The sequence below is a fragment of the Aquarana catesbeiana genome, unplaced genomic scaffold, assembly GCF_042186555.1.
Source record: "Aquarana catesbeiana isolate 2022-GZ unplaced genomic scaffold, ASM4218655v1 unanchor226, whole genome shotgun sequence".
NCBI lineage: Eukaryota > Metazoa > Chordata > Amphibia > Anura > Ranidae > Aquarana > Aquarana catesbeiana.
The window spans coordinates 2,361,242-2,386,539 of record NW_027362653.1 but is presented as its reverse complement, the minus strand read 5'-3'; the positions used below and the strand labels follow the sequence as shown (position 1 = coordinate 2,386,539).

Genomic DNA, 25,298 nt, shown 5'->3' with positions numbered 1-25,298 from the left:
TGCTCCTGAAAAAAAGGATTGTTTATTTAAAAAAAAAACTTTATTATTACATGTCCCCCAGGGCAGTACCCAGATCTCCATACCCCCTTTATGGCCGATTACTTGCAAATACAGTAAAAGCTTGGTTTGAGAGCGTTTTGCAAGACAAGCAAAATTTTTTAATACATTTTGACTTGATATACAAGCGATGTCTTGATATACAAGTAGCGTCATGTCACAACTGAGTATAAAAGAGAAGAGAGGCGCCTCTAAGTGTAGCAATATGGTTACCTTTAATGAAGGTGCAACATTTAGCAACTCACATGGTTGATGATTAATGCAGGCATCCGGGGTGAGGCAGTCCACATAGACCGTCCTCCACACCACCATCGATGTCATCCCTTCCACGCTGTGCTCCATGAGCGCTTCAAGCTTTGCTTTCAGATCGCTCTACTGCAGGGTAGTCTTCCCGGTCATGATTCCAGACTGACAGAGGTGAGAGCTGGCAGTGTGGAGGACAGTCTATATGGACAGCTTTACCCCGGATGCCTGCATACTTAGATGTGCCTCTTTTAATCATCAACCATGTGAGTTTCTAAATGTTGTACCTTCATTAAATGTAACCATATTGCTACACTAAGAGGCGCCCCTCTTCTCTTTTGTATTCTGTAGCTCCTGCTGGATTTTGCCGCCATTTGTGGATGGACATTTCATGGTTACACAACCTTATCACATTATAATCTTTTTATATGGACTGTAAACTGAAGGACTTATGAATAAATGGTTGTGCAACAAATCATTTGAGCTTCCATTATTTCCTACTGTAAAAATTATTCTGATATTTGACATGTGGTTTTTGTGTCCTTGCTCCAATGGATGTTATATTGTTCAATTGCAATAAAATAAAATATTTTGAAAGAAAAATAAAAAAAATAAAGTAAAATAAAAAATAAAAATTATTATTATTTTTTTTTTTAAAGGCCCCTGTCCCCAGTAGCTCACGCTCAGAAGCAAACACAAATGTAAGTCCCGCCCACATATGTAATCGCCGTTCACACCACACATGTGAGGTATCGCCGCGTGCGTTAGAGTGCGAGCAACAATTCTAGCACTAGACCTTCTCTGTAACTCTAAACAGGTAACCTGTAAAAAATTTTAAAGCGTCGCCTATGGAGATTTTTAAGTACCGAAGTTTGGCACCATTCCCTGAGTGTGCGCAATTTTAAAGCGTGACATGTTGGGTATCTATTTACTCGGCGTAACATCATCCTTCACATTATACAAAAAAATTGGGCTAACTTTACTGTTTTGTTATTTTTTAATTCATGAAACTTTTTCACATCTCCAAGATATTTGGATCTTTTTTGTATTCATTATAACATTTTCCAAATCAGTAATAGAATCCAACAGGTTTTTTATTTAAAGTGGAGTTCCACCCACTTTTACAACACTTCAGCATCCCTCACTAAACTGCGCACTGTAAACGAATTGGATATTTTTAAATTTTTTTCTCAGCATCTACTGTATATCTGCTGTATTCATTTTTCACTTCCTCCTCCCTGGCCTTGGCCCATGGCATCATTTCCTGTTTGCAATGCCTTCTGGGAAGGGGCGGCAACTTCCTCTGACACTGCCGTTGCTATGGAAACCTGACCTGACATTGCTTGTGCTGCACTGAGCATGTGCGAGATCTGCGAGGATGAGATCCGGGAAGAAATACAGTCTGGCTTCAGATGCCCACACTTAAGATGGCCACGGCCTGCTGCAAGTTTATAAAATAACAAACTACTGCTATAAACTAACAAAACAGACCTTAGTTTACAGACTAACTTTACTAGAATACATAAAGCTTGTGTATTATAGGGGTATTTTTATTTAAAAAGTATAATTTCGGCCGGAACACCACTTTAACTCTTCCTGAACCAGCAACTGTGCAAACTTGTCAAAGGAGTCTCTACATGTTTTCACCTCCATAGCTGCAGATTCTAAAGCGGACATAGGTTATAATTAATTTCATAAGTTCAAATGAACACTTGGATAAAATGTCATTCCATTCCGTAACAAATAGTTCAGAGTAGATAGTGAAAGGGATCTTTTTTATTCCCTGTGGGATCATGCTCTCATCCACATATCGCTTTAGACCCACCAAACCAGTGATGGTGAACCTTGGTACCCCAGATGTTTTGGAACTACATTTCCCATGATGCTCAACAACACTGCAGAGTGCCAGAGCATCATGGGAAAAGTAGTTCCAAAACATTTGGGGTGCCAAGGTTCACCATCACTGCACCAAACTCTAACTTCATGTTTCATGGCATGTAGAAATTTCTTATATTTCAAATTCAGTATCCGAGAAGGTATCATATTTACATCCCTGGTGAAAACTTGAGATACCTTAGTTTGGCGATCTTCAAGAGAAGTTGTCTGCACCTGGTTGCAGCTAGCCCAGTCACAGCTGTTCCATCAGGAGTGGTCTCATTGAGCCTCAGAGAGCTTAACCACTTAAGGACCGAGCCTCTTTCTGAGATTTGTTGTTTACAAGTTAAAAACTTTTTTTTTGCTATAAAATAACTTAGAACCCCCAAACATTATACATTTTTTTTCTAACACCCTAGAGAATAAAATGGCGGTCGTTGCAATACTTTCTGTCACACCGTATTTGCGCAGCGGTCTTACAAGCGCACTTTTTTTTGGAAAAAATACACTTTTTTGAATGAAAAAAATCAGACAACTGTAAAGTTAACCCAATTTTTTTTTATATTGTGAAAGATTATGTTACGCTGGGTAAATTGATGCCCAACAAAATTGTGCCCGCTCAAAGAATTGCGGCAAACTTTTACCCTTAAAAATCTCCATAGGCGACATTTAAAAAAATTCTACGGGCTGCATGTTCTGAGTTAGAGGAGGTCTAGGGCTCTATCGATCATGGTGATACCTCACATGTGTGGTTTGAACACCATTTTCATATGCGGGCGCTACTCACGTATGCGTTCGCTTCTGCACGCGAGCTCGTCGGGACGGGGGCGCGTTTAAAAATTTTTTTTTCTTGTTTATTTTACCTTTTATTTTTACACTGTTCTTTAAAAAAAAATTGTCACTTTTATTCCTATTACAAGGAATGTAAGCATCCCTTGTAATAGAAAAAAAGCATGACAGGACCTCTTAAATATGAGATTTGGGGTCAAAAAGACATCAGATCTCATATTTACACTAAAATGCAATAAAACAATTGTCATTTAAAAAAATACAAAAAAAAAAAAATACAAAAATGGCCCTTTAAGAGCTATGGGTGGAAGAGATGTTTTGACGTCGCTTCCTCCCTGCAATGATATGAAGACGGTCGGGGGCCATCTTCCCCTCACTCATCTCCATACCCAGGAAGAGACAACATCTGATCGCCTCCGCCGCTGCCGACAGCTCCGGTAAGCGGTGGAAGGCACCGGAGCGTGGTGTGGGGGGCCCCTCTCCCGCCGCAGATAAAAGTGATCTTGCGGCGAATCCACCGCAGACACCACTTTTATCTTGAAGTTGACTGAAGAAGAGGATACCGGGGTTATGGCAGCTAACTGCAGCCATAGCAACGATACTCCTCTTCAAAGTACCGACGTATAACGACGGTGGGCGGTCCGGAAGAGGTTAAGGAGCTGCACACTACTGTGGGGCATGCCTAAAGTGTGGTAAACACTAGAATAAAAATGGGGAAACAATCATCCGATTTTCCTCGTTGTTTCACAGCAAATTGGAAACCGATGAACGAAAATTTGGATGAAAATTTTCGTACAAATGCTTTTTTTTTTTTTTGTTTATTGTTGCTCATCATGCGCAGTCTTTTTTTTCTAATTTTTCTTGTACGAAAATCGTACGAAAAGGGTACACCTTAAACGAAAATCATTCATTCTGTTCCCATACAAGAAAATATTTGGAGTTTGTCTTTTCGGGAATTTTTGTACAAAAATTTGGAATCGGCTGTCGAAAGTTGTGTACACACTATACGAAAATTGTACAAAAAAATTCATTGGACGAAAATATTCGCCCCATTTTCTATAGTGTTTACGAGCCTTAAGAGTTCAGGGGTTGATGGGAGCCCAGGGGATTTTGGTTAATGGAGTTTAAGGGCCCCTCTGCTACATAAATAAACACACACACACACACCTTTGACAAGTCCATTTTTTAAAAACAAGATGTACATCATTTATCAACCATGTTGTCCAGCCATGTAGATCCACAACATTCACAATGAACAACACCCAATGACTCATTGAAAAAAAAAAAAAAACACATTAACATGTCCACCCTCAATGGAGATTCATCAGGAATGAGAGCTACCTGGCTGGCAGCAGAATATAAACAGAGAGACTCGGTATCCAGAGTGACGTTGACGTTATAGACCAAATATGGACATGATCATATTTGATCAGCTTTGTTCATATTCCCATCGCATACATTCCTGGATTAGAGACTCCTCTGTAGTGGGTGCTGCAGCGATCACCAGCTCGACACTCAATGTATCACAAATAAATACACATGTACGTCAGCAAACCATGGATCTTGGATTGCAGTCCAAAACTTTTATTGCAGAAAGATCGCATCACAACAGGATAAATGCTTACTTGATCAGTGTCATCATGGGGAATTTGCAGGTGATGTCATTGACCAAACCCGGTCCTGTCTATGGCTTCTCACCCATGTGAGATCTCTGATGTTTAACAAGATTTGATTTACTTGTAAAACATTTCCCACATTCAGAGCAGGAATACGGCTTCTCTCCAGTGTGAGATCTCTGATGCATAACAAGGTCTGATTTCTGTGAAAAACATTTGCCACACTCAGGACAGGAATACGGCTTCTCCCCCGTGTGAAACCTCTGATGTCTGTAAAGACTGGACTTATCTGAAAAACATTTCCTGCACTCAGGACAGGAATATGGCTTCTCCCCTGTGTGAGATCTCTGATGTTTAGCAAGGTCTGATTTTTGTGAAAAACATTTCCCACACTCGGAGCAGAAATACGGCTTCTCCCCCGTGTGAGAGCTCTGATGTCTAACAAGATTTGCTTTCTTTGAAAAACATTTCCCACATTCAGGGCAGGAATTTGGCCTTTTGCCCTTGTGAGATCTGTAATGTATGACAAGTTTTGATTTATGAAGGAAACATTTCCCGCACTCAGAACAGGAATGAATCTTCCCACCCGTGTGAGATCTCTGATGTACAGTAAGAATTAATTCAGAACTAAAACTTTCACCACATTCAGGGCAGAAAAATTCCTCCTCCCCCTGAATTCCGGCACCATCCCTCACAGTACGAGGTTGTTCAGAGTCAGAGAGATTTGATGGTCTATCCACACTGTGAAGTCCTCCATCCATAGCTGAGCTCATTGTCTTTTCTCCTGCACAGTCTCTTGTGATGTCCTCAGCTTCCATTTTACAATTTGGAGACAAAGTGAGACGATTCTTTGAGGGTTTCTCGATGGCGTGTCCTGGAAAATATAAAAACTTGTTCTAGGGTTTGTTCAAGTCAGGATTCCATCTAGATTTTAGTGAGCAGATGTTCTCTGTGGATGTCCCAACCAGCTGTGACTTCCCCTCTATAGCCAAAGGGCCCTTTGTTCCTCCTCTCAGATCACTTCTACGTTTACACAGCCTCGTCAGAAGAGTAGGAACCAATGGGGACTGGGAAGTGCATGCTCTTCACACAACCACAAATCTAGGCACTGGGTCAAGTGATCTCTGATAAACAAGAGGTTCAAAGTTCAGACTTATAGAGAACAAGTGACAATAGGCCTAGGCTTCTGGTGACAGGCAGCACTGGAGGGTGATATGTTTTATATATTTTTCATGTTACACCTAACATATTTTATGTTAACGTTAAGTGATAAGTCTGCTTGATAAAGAGAGACCAACCCAAGAAAGGTACAATCTGTGTTATTATATCCGCGCTACTGTAACTAGGAGTGAAACACAACCCAGCACTGCCAGATGAACCCCAGAATCTACATAAATCATGTCTGAGTACATATACAGTATTGTGTCTGTAGCACGTAGATGGGAGGTTATTCTGAGGGAAAAGAAGAAATAATGTACAGTACTGGTGTCAGTGACTATTATCAACCTATTATTAGCTGATATCACTCATCCCCCTCCCTACTCTGGACCAATCAGTGTGCAGTGACAGAGCAGAGATAAGAGAAGAATATAGTATGGATCACCTGTGCTGATCTCCGTAGGAGTGTCCTCCTCTACAAATGTCTCCATTTCAGCCTCCTCCATGTACTGATGATCATCCTCCACATTCGTCTCCTCTGCTTCACACTCAACTTTTATTTTAATCAGATCATCACCCTAAACCAACAGAATGACCAAAAATAACTCCTCCACACATCGTCTCCACATGTCAGAGTGTTCAATCACTTTATGTTCCAGGTCCTCAACTCCACCTACCTGATGATGGTGAGGGATGGTGTGATCTTCCTGGGTGGAATCCCGGGAATACAGAGGACGGGGACATCTCTCTGGTGGGTTTCTGGTATTAGCTGGCTCCATCATGTTCTTGTGTCCTTCAGAAAACTCCTCCATCACACCATACTCTTCCTTATATTCTTCTTTAACATCAATATTATCATCCCGGAGGTTTCCACTCTGAATATATAATAATATATTCATTGTAACAAACAAGCTTGTGTGTAAACCATAACTACCAATAATTGTTACTCATCTACATGACACACACAATGATACAGTCACCATCCAGACACATCCCTTGTCTGTTACTGGATAATGTCCCAGAATTCCCAGCACCGCTCACCTCTCCTGTCAGCAGTTCCATCATCTTCTTGGTGACTTCTAGAATCTTCTCCATGTTGTGTCTCTCAGGTTTTAGGGAGTCACATGGAGGCACTGTGATGGTCATATGATCACCTGACTTCAGAAGAGGAAATCTCTGTATTAAGAAACCAATAGGAATATCATGTTAGAATCCCAGAATCCTCCTCACCTCTCCGGTCAGGTCTGTGCTTTATTTATAGACATAAGAGTGATGTCATGTGACCTCCCAGAATCCTCCTCACCTCTCCAGTCAGGTCTGTGTTTTATTAATAGAGATAAGAGTGATGTCATGTGACCTCCCAGAATCCTCCTCACCTCTCCGGTCAGCAGGTAGATGATCTCCAGGGTGAGGTTTAGTATCTTCTCAGTCATGTGACTCCGGTCCTCCTCCATCCTCATTGATGTGGTCATGTGATCTATACAGGTTTCTCTAGACAGATAGCAGAGAATTATTAGGACTGTACTCGTTGTACAATATTAGGAGAGATAGAGATATATATACACCACCTCTGGAGGGAGTCTATATATATATATATATATATATATAACTCCCTCCAGAGGTGGTTCTGGCTAGCTCAGTAGATTGCTTTAAGAAAGGCCTGGATTCTTTCCTAAATGTACATAATATAACTGGATACCGACAATTATAGGTAAAGTTGATCCAGGGAATATTCAATTGCCTCTCGGGGGGATCAGGTCAGGAAGGAATTTTTTTTCCCCTGCTGGAGCAAATTGGATCATGCTTTACTGGGGGTTTTTTCGCCTTCCTCTGAATCAACTGTGGGTATAGGATTGTGTATATGGGATTGTATTTTTTTTTTTTGTTAAACTAGATGGACTTGTGTCTTTCTTCAACCTGACTAACTATGTAACTATTGCTTGTGCCCTGGCTGTGAGTCCCCCCACAGAAGGACACAGCTGTAGTACATTAGGAATAGGAAAGTCTAAGGAGAACATCAAAGAAATACACAAACAGAGACTTTACATTGAGCTTGAAAGGACCTCCATGTAAGCCCATAATTGTACCATGAAGACTTTTCAGCCGTAATACACACAGACTTCTGTCAGCACTTCCACACAACTCAGACACAGTTCACCAAATCCTCTCCACCCATCTGTCCCTTTGAATGAGATCTACTCACTGTCACGATGGATGATCTCACACCCACTCTTATAGTGAGGGGCGGGGTTATCTATTGGCTCACCTCACGCCCACTCTTACCTAGTAAGGGGCGGGGTTATCTATTGGCTCACTACAGGCCCACTCTTATAGTGAGGGGCGGGGTTATCAATCTATTGGCTCATCTCAGGCCCACTCTTATAGTGAGGGGCGGGGTTATCTATCTATTGGCTCATCTCAGGCCCACTCTTATAGTGAGGGGCGGGGTTATCAATCTATTGGCTCATCTCAGGCCCACTCTTATAGTGAGGGGCGGGGTTATCAATCTATTGGCTCATCTCAGGCCCACTCTTATAGTGAGGGGCGGGGTTATCAATCTATTGGCTCATCTCAGGCCCACTCTTATAGTGAGGGGCGGGGTTATCTATCTTTTATCTAAACTTTTTTTTACCCAGCAGATCTCCTGCAGCCTAATAGCGCATATTTTGTTTATTTTCTTTTTTTTCAGCGTATTTCCTGCAGTCTATTAAAATCTATTTCTTTTTTCAGCAGATCTCCTACAGCCTATTAGCACCTATTTTGTTTATTTTTTATCCTTTTTTTTAGCAGATCCCCTGCAGTCTATTAGCACCTATTTCTTTTTTATTAGAAAAATTGGTGTATATCGCGCTGACATGCAAATGTATATCAAATAGGGTTGTCCCGATACCACTTTTTTAGGACCGAGTACAAGTACCGATACTTTTTTTCAAGTACTCGCCGATGCCGATTACCGATACTTTTTTTTTAATGTCACGTGACAGTTTTTTTTTTGCTATTTTTTTTTGGGGGGGGGGGGTGAACGTTGTATGTGTGTGTGGTTTTTTTTTTGTTTTCTTTTACAATTTTTATTTTTTACAATAATATTTTTTTATTATTTATTGTTTTTTTTGTTTTTTTTTTTTTTTTTTTTTTTTTTTAAATCAGCCCTGTTGGGGGGCTTTGGTGAGATATCAGGGGTCTTAACAGACCTCTGATATCTCCCCCTTGAAACAGAGAAAGAGACAGAGGATAGAGATTCCCCAGTCCCTTTCTCTGCAGCGTCAGCTGCACTGAGAATGAATGGAGAGAAGACAGCGGCTCCTCTCTATTCATAAACTGACACATCGTAATCACAGAAGATTACAATGTTTCAGTTATGTGAATGGACAGAGTCAGCTGACTCTATCCATACACAAAGGAAGGAGGGGGAGGACGGAGGAACTGAGGGGGAGAACGGAGGGAACAGAAGAGAGAGGAATGCAGGGGACAGATAAGGATAGAGGAACGGAGGGGGAGAGATAAGGAGAGAGGAACGGAGGGGGAGTACGGAGGGGGACAGATAAGGATAGAGGAACGGAGGGGGAGTACGGAGGGGACAGATAAGGATAGAGGAATGCAGGGGACAGCGGAGAGGCACAGAGGAACAGAGGGGGCACGGAGGAGGACGCAGTGACAGTCAGCTGTGAGCGATCACAGCTGTATGTCACTAAAGCTGGTGAAAGCCGCTGGGGGAGAATCCTGTAACTCCCCCACGCGCCGATCACAGCTGTCTTCCAGGTATCGGGGGAAGCATCGGGAGCATTTGCCCGAGTACAAGTACTTGGGCAAATGCTCGGTATCGGTGCCGATACCGATACTAGTATCGGTATCGGGACAACCCTGATATCAAATAGCAGCCAGCACAACACTAAGACAAGTGTAAATCCAGAAATATGTGAAAGATAAAATTTTGTGCAGCGCTCAAAAATTCGTGATGATATAAATTCTTATCTGTACAATCTAATATATCATGTGAAATGACCACAAAATAAAAACAGTGCAAAGTGATGTGAAATTCACAAACTAAAGTCCATGTTCCATCATATAAAGATTTTTAAACCATCAATATAACAGTCTTTGGATAGACAGTGAGAACAGATTATTTAGCCAAAAAGGGGGATTCCACGTGACATCAGTGTTGAAGTGAAGACACAAACAACAGAACCACCACCGCCCTAGTGAGGAGGCTTACCGGAGTGAGAGGACTCAAACGGGCATATCCTCAGTGAGTCAACAAGGCCTACGGTGTAAACACCAAGGTATAGAACCTCCGAGTCTGGGCTCCAGACCAAGATGGAAGATGGTCCGATTGGTCAAGAGATGTCACAGAGAAGCAGTCCTCAGAAGAAGCCAACTTGTCAGACCAAATCCTCTCAAATGTTCAGAATAGCATGACCAGTCACCATCCAGAGAATGGATCTCAAATGTATGTGTCTGCTCCCTGCATCCTCTCCTCCTTGCTGGGAGCTCTCAGGGCTGGTCTCAGCCCTTCCTTCTCTGAGCTGGCCGCTCAGCTGCCGGCTAATTGCCAGCTCCTATCTCTCCACAGGTACTCAGCTGTTGATGATATCCTGCTCGTCAGTCCTGCCTACTTAACCACTTGCCGACCGGGCCATAGCCGAAAAACGGCTACAGCGCGGTCGGCTTATTCTGGGAGGGCGTCCATGGACTTTCCCCCAGAATGTTGCTCTCGCGTGCCCCCTGGGGTGCGCTCCCGCAAACATCCGTGACCACCGGGTCCAGAACACCCGGCGCATTACAGATCGCGGTAAATGGCCGCTTGTAGCAGCCGTTTACCATGTGATCGCTCCGTCAAATTATGGAGCGATCACTTGTAAACAAACCGGCGCCATGTCATGACGCCGGTTCCTCCCTCCCCTCTCTGTACAGAGCGAGGGGAGAGGAGGAGAGATCGTTTTTGGCAGCGCTGTGGGCTGGATCTGTAGTGCCCATACTGTGCAATACTCTGCAATAATGTGCAATACTCTGCAATAATGTGCAATACTCTGCAGTACTGTGCAATAATGTGCAATACTCTGCAGTACTGTGCAATAATCTGCCAATACTCTGCAATAATGTGCAATACTCTGCAGTACTGTGCAATAATGTGCAATAATCTGCCAATACTCTGCAATAATGTGCAATACTCTGCAATAATGTGCAATACTCTGCAATACTCTGCCAATACCCCGCAATACTCTGCCAATACTCTTCAATACCCTGCAATACCCTGCAATACTCTGCCAATACTCTGCCAATACTCTGCCAATACTCTGCCAATACCCTGCAATACTCTGCAATACCCTGCAATACCCCGCAATACTCTGCAAATACTCTGCCAATACCCCGCAATACTCTGCAAATACTCTGCCAATACTCTGCAAATACCCTGCAATACTCTTCCAATACTCTGCCAATACCCTGCAATACCCTGCAATACTCTGCAATAATGTGCAATACTCTGCAATACTCTGCAATACCCCGCAATACTCTGCAATACCCTGCAATACCCTGCAATACTCTGCCAATACCCTGCAATACCCTGCAATACCCTGCAATACTCTGCAATACTCTGCCAATACCCTGCAATACTCTGCCAATACACTTCAATACCCTGCAATACCCTGCAATACCCTGCAATACTCTGCAATACCCTGCCAATACCCTGCAATACCCCGCAATACTCTGCAATACCCTGCCAATACCCTGCAATACCCCGCAATACTCTGCAATACCCTGCAATACTCTGCAATACCCTGCAATACCCTGCAATACTCTGCAATACCCTGCCAATACCCTGCAATACCCCGCAATACTCTGCAATACCCTGCAATACTCTGCAATACCCTGCAATACTCTGCAATACCCTGCAATACCCTGCAATACTCTACAATACCCTGCAATACCCTGCAATACTCTGCAATACCCTGCAATACTCTGCAATACCCAGCAATACTCTGCAATACTCTGCAATACCCAGCAATACTCTGCAATACCCAGCAATACTCTGCAATACTCTGCAATACCCAGCAATACTCTGTAATACTCTGCAATACTCTGTAATACCCTGCAATACCCTGCAATACCCTGCAATACTCTGCAATACCCTGCAATACCCTGCAATACCCTGCAATACCCTGCAATACCCTGCAATACCCTGCAATACCCTGCAATACCCTGCAATACTCTGCAATACCCTGCAATACCCTGCAATACCCTGCAATACCCTGCAATACTCTGCAATACCCTGCAATACCCTGCAATACTCTGCAATACCCTGCAATACTCTGCAATACTCTGCAATACCCTGCAATACCCTGCAATACTCTGCAATACCCTGCAATACCCTGCAATACTCTGCAATACCCTGCAATACCCTGCAATACTCTGCAATACCCTGCAATACTCTGCAATACCCAGCAATACTCTGCAATACCCTGCAATACTCTGCAATACTCTGCAATACCCTGCAATACCCTGCAATACTCTGCAATACCCTGCAATACTCTGCAATACTCTGCCAATACCCTGCAATACTCTGCAATAAATTTTAACAGAAACAAAGATTTTTTTTTTTTACTGAATTTTCAGTCTTTTTTTAATTAAAGCGCAAAAAATAAAGAACCCAGCGGTGATTAAATACCACCAAAAGAAAGCTCTATTTGTGTGAAAAAGGACAAAAATTTCATATGGGTACAGTGTTGCATGAATGAGTAATTGTCATTCAAAATGTGAGAGCACCGGAAGCTGAAAATTGGTCTGGTTAGGAAGGGGGTTTAAGTGCCCAGTGGTCAAGTGGTTAAGCCGTCCAGCCCAGATGATCTCTGCCTTCGCCTTGGTCAACATCACAGAGACGCTCTCCTGCATTCCTGTTAAAAGACTTGCTTGGCTGACATCCTTTCTGGCTCCAGATCCTGCTTGCTGTTTTACTACGCTCATCTCCAGCTCCCTGACCTTTGGCTTGTCTGACTATCCGTTCCGGTTCCCAAACTCTGGCCATGTTTTGACTACGTTTGTTCTATTTATTTTTATTATTAAACAAGTGTGATTTAACTGTACTTCTGTCTCGGTCTGATTTCATGGTTTCTGACAGGAGCACCTATTTCTTTTTTTACTAGCAGATCTCCTGCAGCCAATTAGCGCCTATTTCTTTTTTTATCAGGAGATCTCCTGCAGCCTGTTAGCACCTATTTCTCTTTTATCAGCAGATCTATTATCCACCTCCTCCTTCTTGGTTGTGGTAAGTCTGTGACTGGACACAAAGGCTGCGCAGGACATTATGGGTGAAAACCTGAATTAGTCCTCCACAAATTACACCAAGGTTCAAATCCTGGAAATTCGGGTGAAATTTCGGTTCAAACCCGAATCTGAATCTCATCCCTGCTAAGGTGAGACATCTCCAAAATGTAGAGAATGTTCCGGCACCATAAGTGGGGAAATGTTCTGCCCCTGAAGGGGTTAATCTCGGTTCCCACACTATATATGTGTGTATCATCATCTGCTGGAGATAAAAGACATCACAGTGACTATGGAGGAAGAGGACGGACATGACGGGGGGTTACTGGGTGTAAATAGAAAATAAGATCTTATTACCTCCTCTACTGCAACTTCCAGCAATGTCTTCTCTCTACTTCCTCCCAACTCACCTCTCGCCCGGAACTTCCTGTCTGTACCTGACATCACTTCCTATCTTCCATAGAGACTTCCTGTCTGGGTAGAAGTGAGATCACCACCTTGTGGAGCTCAGAGGAACTGCAGCCCAAGAAGCATCTCATAGTGTGAGCATGGCCATGTGCTCTGTGTATGTATGCACTATTTATTAACTCTTTTGCTGCCAGATCCGTTTTCCGTTATTTATTTATTTTTGTGCACGTTTAAAATATCATTTTAGGCCTGAAGATTACATAAAACCCCCCAAAACATTATTCATTTTCTGAAAGCAGACACCATAGAGAATAAAATAGTGGTAGTTCCAATTTTATTTTTGCGTCACACAATATTACCGTAAAGGTCTAGGAAACACCACATTTCACTAAAGTTAATTTTAGGGCACACCAACGTAACAAATTAATGTAGAAAAAAATGATCCGCACTCCAGTTGTTGCGCTTAAAATTTCTTCATTTTATTGAATAGCCACTGTGAACAAACGCAGATTACGTCTGTTGACGCGTTTCAGCCTATAAGGTCTTAGTCATAATTTACCCTTTTTTAATTTTTTATTTAAGAGACGAGGATGGGCCGAGTAAATAGATATGCGACATGTCAAAACCTAAATTTGCGTGCACCCATGAAATGGTGACCAACTTAAGAACCCTATATTTCCCTTATCGTCTTTCAGGACAGCACTTGAGAGAGTGACTCCTCCCCTTGCCAACAGGAAACACCTCTTCCACCAAACTTTAAAAGGAGGCTCCTTTCCACACATTGTCAGTTTTTGTGTTTCCTCCGGAGGGAACACTTCGTGGGGAAGTCAGGGCTCTCAGGTGCTGTCCTGGGAGCTCAGGTTTCCTGGTTTTTTTCATCAAACACTTTTTACCTCATGAGAGCTGTTCCTCCCATTCCACAGCTGAGGTGAAGTGCTGCTGGCTGGGCTCCCTCTCCCTCTTCATATGGGCTCAGGGTGAGTCCGACTGTCGTGGGCATCGCTCCTAGGCGGCGGCAAGACAGGCGGTGGCCGTTTACTATATTTTTTTCTCAGGTCCACCGCCTGTTGCTCATTGCACCGCCGCCATATTGGGGATGGCAGCGGGGCTCCATCCGCCGGAAGTGAGGCATCCGGAGGGGGCGGCGCCCACGGAACAGGCGTGCGGCGTCATTTCCGCCGGAAATCGCAGAGGGAAAGGGGAGGAACGGGGCTGGTGCTTATTTAGCGGTTCTGGTCCGGCGCACAGGCGCTATTGGAGTCCGGAACCGGCGTTTAGCCACACAAACACAGCAAGCGCTCCTCGATGGAATCGATGGCGGCAGCGAGTGGGACAGGCACAGGCACCAGCAAGGCCCAGGTAAGGTGCAGTTGTATACTGTCTTCCCTGTACTGTGGGGTCTCTCTCTCTCTATCCCCCCCCCCCCGGTGGCAGGGGCCTGTCTGGGCACATAAAGCAGTCAGCTCTTACTGTGCACCTGTGGTGAGCATCCTTGGGTATAGGACAGGTTGTCTCACTGGGATGGTTTCTTCTTTTGTCTCATGGCAGGCCAAGAGCTCTGATCCAGTGGCAAAAAGAAAATGTCCTTCATGTAAATCCAAGCTACCTGAAGGATGGAAGAAGACGTTATGTCAAGCTTGTATTGATTTGCTAGTTAAAGAAGAAGCTTCTTCCGCTTGCAGCGACTTGATTGCATCAGTTAAAAAGGAACTTGATGCGACTATTCAATCATTTCGCTCTTCCCTAGCAAACCCATCCCTGAGTCAGCCTACTACCTCACAGTCCTCCCAAGGCTCACTTATAGTCCCGGTGATGGAGACTGAGGCATCTCCTACCCCAGAGGGACATTCCCCCTCTCAATCTGAGGATTCTGATGAGGGTGAGGAAGGAGAAAATTTACCTTCAAGATTTAAATTGTCTTTAGAACAGGTAGATGGCCTGTTAAAAGCAATCTATACCACACTGGGTCTGGAGGAGGAAAGAAAGGAGTTATCTCTGCATGATAAAATGTATGCAGGGCTTAGCGAGCACAAAAATCGCAATTTCCCAGTACACTCTGTTATTTCTGAAGCTATTAAGAAAGAGTGGGCAGAGCCAGAGAGAAAGCCTTTCTTTCCCAAAGCCTTAAAAAGGCGTTTCCCTTTTGATGAGGATCCAGCGGCGGTTTGGAACAAAAACCCCAAACTAGATGCCGCGTTTTCCCAGGTCTCGAGGTCTACAGATTTGGCATTCGAGGACATGGGGGTGTTGAGAGATCCCATGGATAAAAGGATGGACCAGCTACTAAAGAGGGCTTGGCAATCCATCATGGGAAATCTTAAACCTACTATGGCAACTACAGTGGTATCCAGAAATATGGAGTTCTGGTTAGAGCAACTTAAGGCCCATATCTCAGCAGACTCACCAAAACAAGAAATTTTGGATTCATTTTCAACTCTGTCTGCCGCTGTCGCATTTATATCGGATGCTTCAGCGGAATCAATTAAAATGACAGCTAGATCTGCTGCCCTAGCCAACTCAGCCAGAAGGGCTCTGTGGTTGAAAACTTGGCCGGGGGACGCGGCATCCAAAAACAAGCTGTGTGGGATACCGTTCCTGGGTGACTTGCTTTTTGGACCTGATTTAGATGCGGTTCTAGATAGAACTGCTGATAAAAAGAAGTCTTTTCCCATCAAAAAGAAAAAGCAGCCAGTTAAACGGTTTTTTCATTCCCAAAGGGCTCAAGAACAAACCAAACCCCAGGAGAAAAGAAAAAATTGGGCATCGCAGAAGGGTAAAGGCAAAGGAAATGTCCTTTTCCATCCTCCTGCAGCCTCCGGTAAAGCACAATGACTTGTGCGTACCAGTGGGGGGAAGGCTTCAAAGTTTCCTTCCCCTTTGGGCCAGCATGACAGAAAGTCTATATATTTTGGACATGCTGTCCCAAGGTTACAGGATAGAGTTTTCGGATCGCCCGCCAGAAAGATTCTTTGTAACAAACCTACCAAGGGATCTAACAAAGGCTCTGGCCATGAAGAACCTTTTAAAGGATCTGAGGCACCAGAGGGTAGTGATACCAGTATCCCCAGAAGAACAGGGTCAGGGTTTCTATTCACACATCTTTCTGATAAGAAAACCATCCGGAAACTTCCGTCTTATCCTCAACCTAAAACCCCTGAACAAGTCAGTCCTATACAAAAAGTTTTGTATGGACTCAATTTTCACGGTCAGAAACATTCTGACAAAAGATTGTTTTATGGCATCAATCGATCTGAGGGATGCTTATCTTCATATTCCTGTAGCACCTCAGTCCCAGAAGTTCCTGAGGTTTGCGGTGAATATGGGCAAGGAGATTATACATCTTCAGTTCAGGGCCCTTCCCTTCGGCCTGTCGTCAGCTCCTCGTATTTTTACGAAGATAATGGCGGAAGCTCTCGCCCCTCTTCGACTCCAGGGGATTGCGGTAATTCCATATCTGGACGACCTCCTCTTTTTTGCCCCATCCAGGGAAAAGTTGCAGGAGGATTTGAACAGATCCCGCAGTCATTTGGAGTCACTAGGGTGGATAGTGAATGTTCAAAAATCAAATTTCATCCCAGCTCAGCAAGTACTGTTTCTGGGTTATTTGATAGATTCAGTGGAGCAAAAGATTTTTCTCCCAGAAGAGAAAAAGATCAAGGTCCTAAGGGTAATAACGGCACTACAAACAAATCAACTGATTTCAGTCCGAAAGGTTATGTCGGCTCTGGGGACATTAACCTCTTCAATGCCAGCCATCCAATGGGCAAGGCTGCATTTCAGGACTCTCCAGAGGTTCCTTCTAAGGACATGGAACCACAGGACGGAGAGTTTGGATATAAAAGTAAAGATTCCCACCAAAGTCAAACGTTCACTTTGGTGGTGGAGAAGTCAGGTGGTACTGCAAAGAGGTCTTCTTTGGTCTTTTCCGACCGGGAAAGTGGTCACAACAGACGCCAGTTTGCAGGGATGGGGGGCCCACATGGGTCAAGCCTTAGCGCAGGGAACATGGTCCCAGTTCGAGGCCCAAAGATCCTCAAATTGGAGAGAGCTGAAGGCAGTTGCCCTAGCATTAGCTTTCTTCTCTCAAAACCTCATAGGTTGCCATGTCCAGATTTTGTCGGACAATGCCACGGCCATAGCCTACCTGAACAAACAGGGAGGCACAAGAAGCAGGGCCCTTCACTTGCTGTCAGTAGAGATTCTGGAGTGGGCGGAGAACCACTTATTATCTCTGTCCGCAGTCCATCTAAAAGGCACATTGAACGAAGTAGCGGATTATCTGAGCCGACAAAAAATTCAGGAATCAGAGTGGAGTCTGAACAGGAAGGTGTTTGCATTAATCACCAGTGTTTGGGGCCTTCCGCAGGTAGATCTGTTTGCTTCAAAACAAAACACGCAGCTCCCGAATTTTTTCTCCCTTCAGAGAGACATTTGCTCTCAGGGGATAGATGCTCTGGCACATCCGTGGGATTTTCACCTGGGGTATGCTTTTCCTCCATTTCGATTAATCCCTCTAGTGTTGAGGAAAATACTGGAAGAGAGAGTATCAATCATTTTGATTACTCCATATTGGCCAAAGAGAGCTTGGTTTTCCACGATTCTGCAGTTGGCAATCAAACCATGTTGGCATCTCCCGCTCAGTCAGGATCTGTTGATTCAGGGGCCAGTGCTTCATCCAGGGGTAGACAGGTTAAAGCTCACTGCCTGGTATCTGAGGAGCAATTAATGAGAAGCAAAGGCTTTTCAGAACGTTTAACTGCTACGTTGCTTTCCAGTAGGAAAAAGGTAACCAGGGATATTTACGCCAAAGTATGGAAAGTCTATGTTTCTTTCTGTCATTCCGAACATAGGGGGGTTAAAGACCTAGTTTCAGTGCTGGAATTTTTGCAAAAGGGTGCAGACAAGAATCTGGCGGTCAGCACTCTTAAGGTGCAGGTGGCTGCCTTGGGAGTTTATCTGGAGAGATCCTTATCTTCAGAAACTCTGATCATGAGATTTTTCAAAGCACTTTCCAGGTCGAGACCGGTACCGGTGAAGCATTTCCCAAATTGGGATCTCTCGGTGGTTCTGCAGGCTCTGGCAAAAGAACCATTTGAGCCTTTACAGGCCATATCCCTAAAGAATTTAACTTTGAAGACTATTTTTCTGGTCGCAATTACTTCAGCAAGAAGGATTAGTGAACTGCACGCCCTATCAGTAAAAGAGCCTTTTTTGTCAGTTTTTCCTGATAGAGTTGTCCTTAAAGTAGATCCGGGGTTTTTGCCAAAGGTGGCAAGCTTTAGTAACAGGTCTCAAGAGATTACTCTACCAACCTTTTCTGCTAACCCTTCGGGTGCAAAGGAAGAGCAGTTTCACAATTTAGACGTAAGACGTATCCTATTACAGTATTTGGAAGTAACAGGAGGGTTTAGAGTTTCAGATTCATTATTTGTTCTTTTCTCTGGAAACAAGAAAGGCCAACAAGCATCAAAAGCATCATTGGCTAGATGGCTTAAGACAGCTATTTCTGTAGCCTATTCTCAAATGGGTTTATCTTCCCCGCTGGGAATTAGGGCTCATTCAACAAGAGCCCAGGCCACTACATGGGCAGAAAGAGCTGGTGCCACCCCAGATCAGATTTGTAAGGCGGCTACGTGGTCAAGCTACTTAACGTTTGTCCGTCATTACAGACTGGATCTCCTGTCAGCAGGTGATCAGGCTTTTGGCAGAAAGGTTCTGCAGGCTGTGGTCCCTCCCTAGGGGGGTAAGTCTCTATTATCCTCTCAAGTGCTGTCCTGAAAGACGATAAGGGAAAATTCAAGTTAGACTTACCGGTAACTTGTTTTCCTTGAGTCTTTCAGGACAGCAGCATCCCGCCCTATTGTTTTTTCATATATATACTGTGACTAATCATATCTCGATTATGTGTTCCAGTTTGGGGCCGGAGGTTCTCTACTACTACTGACAATGTGTGGAAAGGAGCCTCCTTTTAAAGTTTGGTGGAAGAGGTGTTTCCTGTTGGCAAGGGGAGGAGTCACTCTCTCAAGTGCTGTCCTGAAAGACTCAAGGAAAACAAGTTACCGGTAAGTCTAACTTGAATTTTTTCATAGACGGCGCTTTAAAAGCCCCCTATAGGTCATAAGTTTAGCATTACGGAGGAGGTCTGGTGCCAATATTATTGCTCTCACTCGGGCGTGCGCAGTGATGTATAACAAGTGTATCGCAATCAACGTTTTCTTGTGTAGGTGCCCAAAACGTGTGCATTTACATTTGCACGTGCGTATATGTGGGCGTGGGGGGCTTACCCTTTAAATACACAAAAATGCATCAAGGTCCCCATTATGTCCCAAGTCACTGAGTCCAAATCTCTGAGAACCTTATTACATTTTATTTTATACTAAAAGGAAAAACCTAAAAAAAAGTCATATAACATAACAACAAGTACATGTAGCACCCTCCCAGTTAGGATATAGCATGTTAGGGTATATTAGTTTGGCTCCTGTGTAGCCAGTGGAGCGGAAGTTGATTACTTTAGTCTGCTCAGTGTTTCATGGGCTGTGGTCTGATTATTTCCCCCCTGCATTCTAGGGGGTTCTGGAATCACAGTGGGAGGAAAGACAGAGGGGGCACTCTAAATAATTATGGGGACCTAGCCAATCCCTGTGGAGGTGTGCCCAGTAGGTGACTGGAGTGCCCATAAATAGTCTGAGGCCCAGAGCAGGAGGGAGTGTAGTTGCCAAAAGTTTTTAGGAACACCTGTTTTTCTGTGCGTCCAGAAAGCGGAGGCGAAGCATGTACTTTAATTAGAGGCAGGCATTTGTTTAACCACCGCACTTTTACCCCCTTCCTTCCCAGACCAATTTTCAGCACGGTCACACTTTTAATGACAATTGCGCGGTCATGCAACACTGTACCCATAAGAAATTTTTATACTAGAGCTTTCTTTTGTTGTTATTTAATTACCACTGGGTTTTTTATTATTTGCTAAAAAACAAAATGTGTTTTTCTTTGTTTCGGTTATAAAATTTTGCAAATAAATAATCTTTCTTCATGAATTTAGGCCAAAATGTGTTCTGCTCCATTTCTTTATGGAAAATAACCCAAATCATTGTACAGGGGGTCCCCTAGGTACAAACATCCGAATTACAAACGACTCCTACTTACAAGCGGAGGGAGACAACAGGAAGTGAGGAAATCTACCCTTAGTAAGGGAAATTCTCTCCTGTAAGAGTTATCATGGGAAAAAGGTGTCTCCACTGATGCTTTATCACCAAGGCTTGATTCCACAACAACCCAAAATTTTCAAAATCCAATTGTCATTGAGACAGAAAGTGAAGCATAATCTTCTGAACAGGGGCACAGACAGCAAAACAAATGTTACAGCAAAAGCAAAACAAATGTTAACCCTTCCCTATGCTATCCAAAAAGCTTAAAAAAAAGGAAAATTTATTATCAAATACCTACCGTAATTTTCCTTTCCTGATGGACTCCATGGCAGCCTACGTGTGGGTTAACCCCGCCTCCTCTCCAATGCTATAGGACCCCATTCCCATAAATGAGCGCTTACCGCTAGATACTGTGTTCCATAACTAGCCTACTCTTTGACCAATGGGTGGGAACTCCGTCTGCCTTCGAGTCCATCAGGAAAGGAAAATTAAGGTAAGTATTTGATAATAAATTTTCCTTTTTCCTGACAGACTCCATGGCAGCCTACGTGTGGGAAATAACTAGCCAACCACACGTGTGGGTATGCTGAACAAAAAATAATTTTAATTTGTCCTATAAACTGATAGAATCTTCAAACCAAAGTTTACTGGAGACAGTGAAGCAGGCTCTATGCAGTAATGAGACATTAATGTATTAATAGAGGCCCAGGAGGCCACTTTGCAAATGGTGTCTGGAGCCACATGTGGGGCCGCCGCCCAAGAGGCTGCCATTCCCCTGGTGGAGTGAGCTGGTACCGCCTCTGGAGGAGCCAATCCCTTAGCCCTGTATGCTTGCTGGATGGTCTGCATGATCCAGGCCACGAGTGTCCTGGTTGAGGCTTTCTTCCCTTTATTGCTGCCAGAGTGCAGAATAAAGAGGTGGTCAGAACGTCTAAAGGGAGAAGTAATTTGTAGATATTCTTTTATAGCTTCCCCTACATCCAGAGGGTGAGTTTAAGTGGACCCCGGGGACCTGAATGTAGGTAAGATGATCTCCTGGTTCTCGTGGAACACCGAAGTCACTTTCGGTTTTGAACCCAGCAGAGGGATGAGGACTACTCGGTCCGGAAAAAATCAGGGTCAGGAAGGGTTCTTCATGACCCAATGATCCGATCTCAGAGACCCTCTTAGCCGAGGTGACGGCTACTAAAAAAGTTACTTTTGCTGAAAAGTCCTTAATGGAAAGCGGGGAGGGCCCCTTGGTACTGAGTCCAAAGATTGAGTCGAGGACAAGGGGAAGATCCCACTTGGGAAATCTGGGTTTTCTTTGTGGCTTGAATCTTGACGCTCCACAGAAGAATTGCCGAATCAAGGGATGAACCGCCCATGAAGTACCGGAGAAGGCTGACAAAACTGATACTTGGACTCTAAGAGAGCTGATAGATAAAGGTAGATCTATACCAGTTTGAAGGAAGCTGAGAATATCCTGGACTTCTGGATGTCTGAAAGACCTACCCATAGAAGAGCAAAATTCAACAAATTTGGTCCAGATTCTCCCATAAACTTTATTTGTGCTTGTCCTTCTTGAGCTCTTGAGGGTGGAAATCACTCTTAAGGCGCACCCGAGTGATTCTAGCCTCTCCCTCTCAAGAACCAGACCATCAGTCTCAGTAGTGCCGGACAAGGGTGCAGGACTGTCCCCTGAGAAAGAAGGTCCGGCCTGAGAGAGAGAGGCACCGGATCCCGGAAACTGAGCTGGACCAGAAGGGGGAACCAAAGCCTGTTTAGCCAATAGGGAGCTATTGTCACCACTTCGCCTGGTTCCGCTTGGAGTCTCCGCAGGAATCTGAGGATAACCGGAAGTGGGGGAAAGGCATACGCCCTCCTGAACTTCCACCGATCTGTCAGGGCATCTGTTCCGAAGGCCTGGCTGCAACGGCCTCGGGTGTAAAATTTCTTCACCTTGAAATTGCAGGGGTAGGCGAATAGATCTGGGATTGATTCCCAGAGACAGAATCCACTTGAATGTCTGTACATGAAGGGACCACTCGTTGTTGTCCAACTGTGTGCGTGATAGGAAGTCCACTTGAGTGTTCTGGACTCCTGGAAGAAGACTTCTGAGATGTCGAATAGGTTCTTCTGTGCCCATGATAGGATGGGTTTGACTTCTCGAAGGAGTGTGGCGCTCCGAGTACCCCCTTGCCTTTTCACATAGGAGACTGCCGTGGTGTTGTTCATCCTTAATAACACTGACTCCCCCTTCAGAAGGTGAGAGAAGGACTGGAGAGCACACCAGGCTCAAGTTCCAGGACGTTCAAGCCCGGGTTGGGGAGATGAGTGTCCCACTTGCCCTGAGCAAGGTTCGATACACAGAGGGCCCCCAACCGGTACCGCTGGCGTCGGTCGTGACCGTGACCCACGAGATGGGGGCAATGGAGTGGCAAGTTGGAAGGTTTTTGCGCTGAAGCCACCAGAAGAGGCTGTTCCTAATCGTCGCAGTTATGTGGATAGGTTGGTTCTTGTCTCCTGACTTCCATTGCCGGAGGAAACCTGACTGGAAAGGGCGTAACCTCCACAAGGCCCATTTGATCATGGGAGTTGTGGAGACCATTGTGCCAACAATCTCCAGGCACTGAGAGGCTTTCAGACGCAGGGCGTATAGGGCCCGAGAAATTCTGTCTCGAATAGTCGGAATTTTCTCTATTGGAAAAGAGATTGTGTTTTCCACTGTATCAAACTGAGCCCCTACGTATATTATTGGACTATGTCTAGATGGCTTTTTTCCAAGTTCAGAAGCCACCCGAAGCCGGACAAGGTGGAGATCACCTGCTCCCGGTGGACCAGCAACTGATCTCTGTCTTGGGATAACACTAGGAGGTCGTCGAGGTAATGGTAAAGACGTATCCCTTTTAATCTGATGAGGGCCACTATGGCCAAGAGAACCTTTGAAAAGACTCGGGGGGATGTTGTCAGCCCGAAGGGGAGGCAGATAAATTGTAGGTGATTTTGCCTGACTTGGATTCAGAGATATTTGTGAAATTCCTTTTCCACCGGGACGTGGAAATAGGCATCTTTTAAGTCGATTGAAATCATCCAATCTCCTGGCTGTATGGCTTGTTGGATGGTTGACAGGGTCTTTATTTTGAATTTTCCGTGTTTCTATAAATCTGTTGAGGTAAGTCAGGTCTATGACTGGGCGCCAAGAGCCACTTTTCTTTTGAACTAGGAAGAGAGGGGAGCATATCCCCTGGAACCATTCGTCCTTTGGGACATGTGCCACTGCTCCCTGAATCTTCAGTAAGTCCACAAAGGACAGTAACACCTGTTTCTGTTCCTCCGAACGAGGAAGTAGAGTGGAAACGAATCTGGGAGGAGGAGTACTGGAGAAGGCCCATCTGTGTCCTGACGAGACCGTCCTGATGACCCAGTAGTCCGAGACTGAGGCCACCCAGATGTGCCGCAAGAGGAGCAGACGGGCCCCCACCCGACCCGCCTGGGTGGGCGCAATCTCAAAAGGACTTAGCCGGCTCACATCTGGACATCTGGCCTTTAGCAGGCTTACGAAAGGATGCCTGCCCTCTGCTCCAATTTTTTCTGATGTCTCGGCCAGGATTGTAAGAGCGTGCTTCTCTGGAGCGCTCCGGGCTGCGTCTTCTGTACTAGGGTTTCTTCTGTCCAAGCAAACGCCTGTCCTGGGGAAGGAAACCCGACTTACCGCCTGTGGCCCATGTTATGGCATCATCTAGTTTGTTGCCAAACAGTGAGGACCCCTCAAAGGGGATTTTACACCAGGCTTGCTTAGAGACCGGGTCGGCGAGCCAGGACGTAACCACAAGGCCCGTTTGGCCGTGACTGAGAATAACATAATTCGTGCCAGCATACGGATCAAATCGATAGACGCCTCCCCCAGGAAGACTGCCGCCAGCTTTAGCTCTGCAGCTGCTGAACTTCTGGCCAGCTCCTCCGAAACGCCCCTGAGGAAGGAATCTACGTTCTCTGTCCAGGCTTCCACGGCATTAGACATGGCTGCTAGTGCCAGGGCAGGTTTACAGGCCATACCAGCAAGCCCATACATTTTCTTGAGATGTTGATCTATCTTCCTCTCAAGACCATCCTTTTTTTTTTTTTAAAAAGAGATTTTTATTGAGCAGATTGTCATGTTACATCTCATACATCAATCATTAGGTTGGGATACATCACATTAAGAACATCAGATTATCACTTTGTATGAATACCATCAACACTTGCTACTAGTAGCTCTCCTGAGCTCTGCTAGACTCTCCTTTCATTCCTCCAACCTGAGTTTTAGCTTTTTTTTTAATAAAGAATTAAAAAATAGTAATAGTAATAAAGTAATTATGATGTCTATGTCTATGATGTCAACTAGAGAGACCGATGTGTTTCCTTCCCACCCCTCCCCTCCCTCCTTCAGAGTTTATCTGTCCAGAATATTGTTGTATGCATCCTCTAAACTATCCCATTTACTGTACATTTTCATGCTCTGCCTACGTTCGTCTGTCTCCCTCTCCCTCCTCCCCCTCAACCGCTAAGGTGTTTTTAGAGTCAATCCACCTAAACCATACCTTCCTAAACTTCTTAAGGGCCCCCCGTGCCTCATATGTCATTTTATACATGGGTACATCTGCATTTATTGTTTTTTTTTCCACATTCCCAACGTGAGTTGTTCGTCATAAATCCATCATCAACTTTCGCATTCCGAAGTACAGAATTCTGAGAAACAGCTTTGTATTCTGATTAACCTCTTCTTGGT

The 25,298-nt window shown here is 44.5% G+C and overlaps 2 protein-coding genes across 2 annotated transcripts in view; one reads left to right on the top strand and one right to left on the bottom strand.

Moving 5' to 3' along the window:
• Positions 1-13,434, bottom strand: part of LOC141121615 (uncharacterized) — a 29,491-nt gene extending 16,057 nt beyond the window's left edge. Inside the window, 6 exon segments of the mRNA XM_073611267.1 lie at positions 4,650-5,454; positions 6,184-6,316; positions 6,416-6,613; positions 6,780-6,914; positions 7,115-7,229; positions 13,353-13,434. Of these exon segments, the coding sequence (XP_073467368.1) occupies positions 4,650-5,454; positions 6,184-6,316; positions 6,416-6,613; positions 6,780-6,914; positions 7,115-7,210 (1,367 nt within the window). The 5' untranslated portion in view covers positions 7,211-7,229; positions 13,353-13,434.
• The window catches only part of LOC141121586 (uncharacterized), a 190,165-nt gene that overhangs the window by 105,851 nt on the left and 59,016 nt on the right, over positions 1-25,298 (top strand). The gene's annotated exons all lie outside the window — the stretch shown is intronic.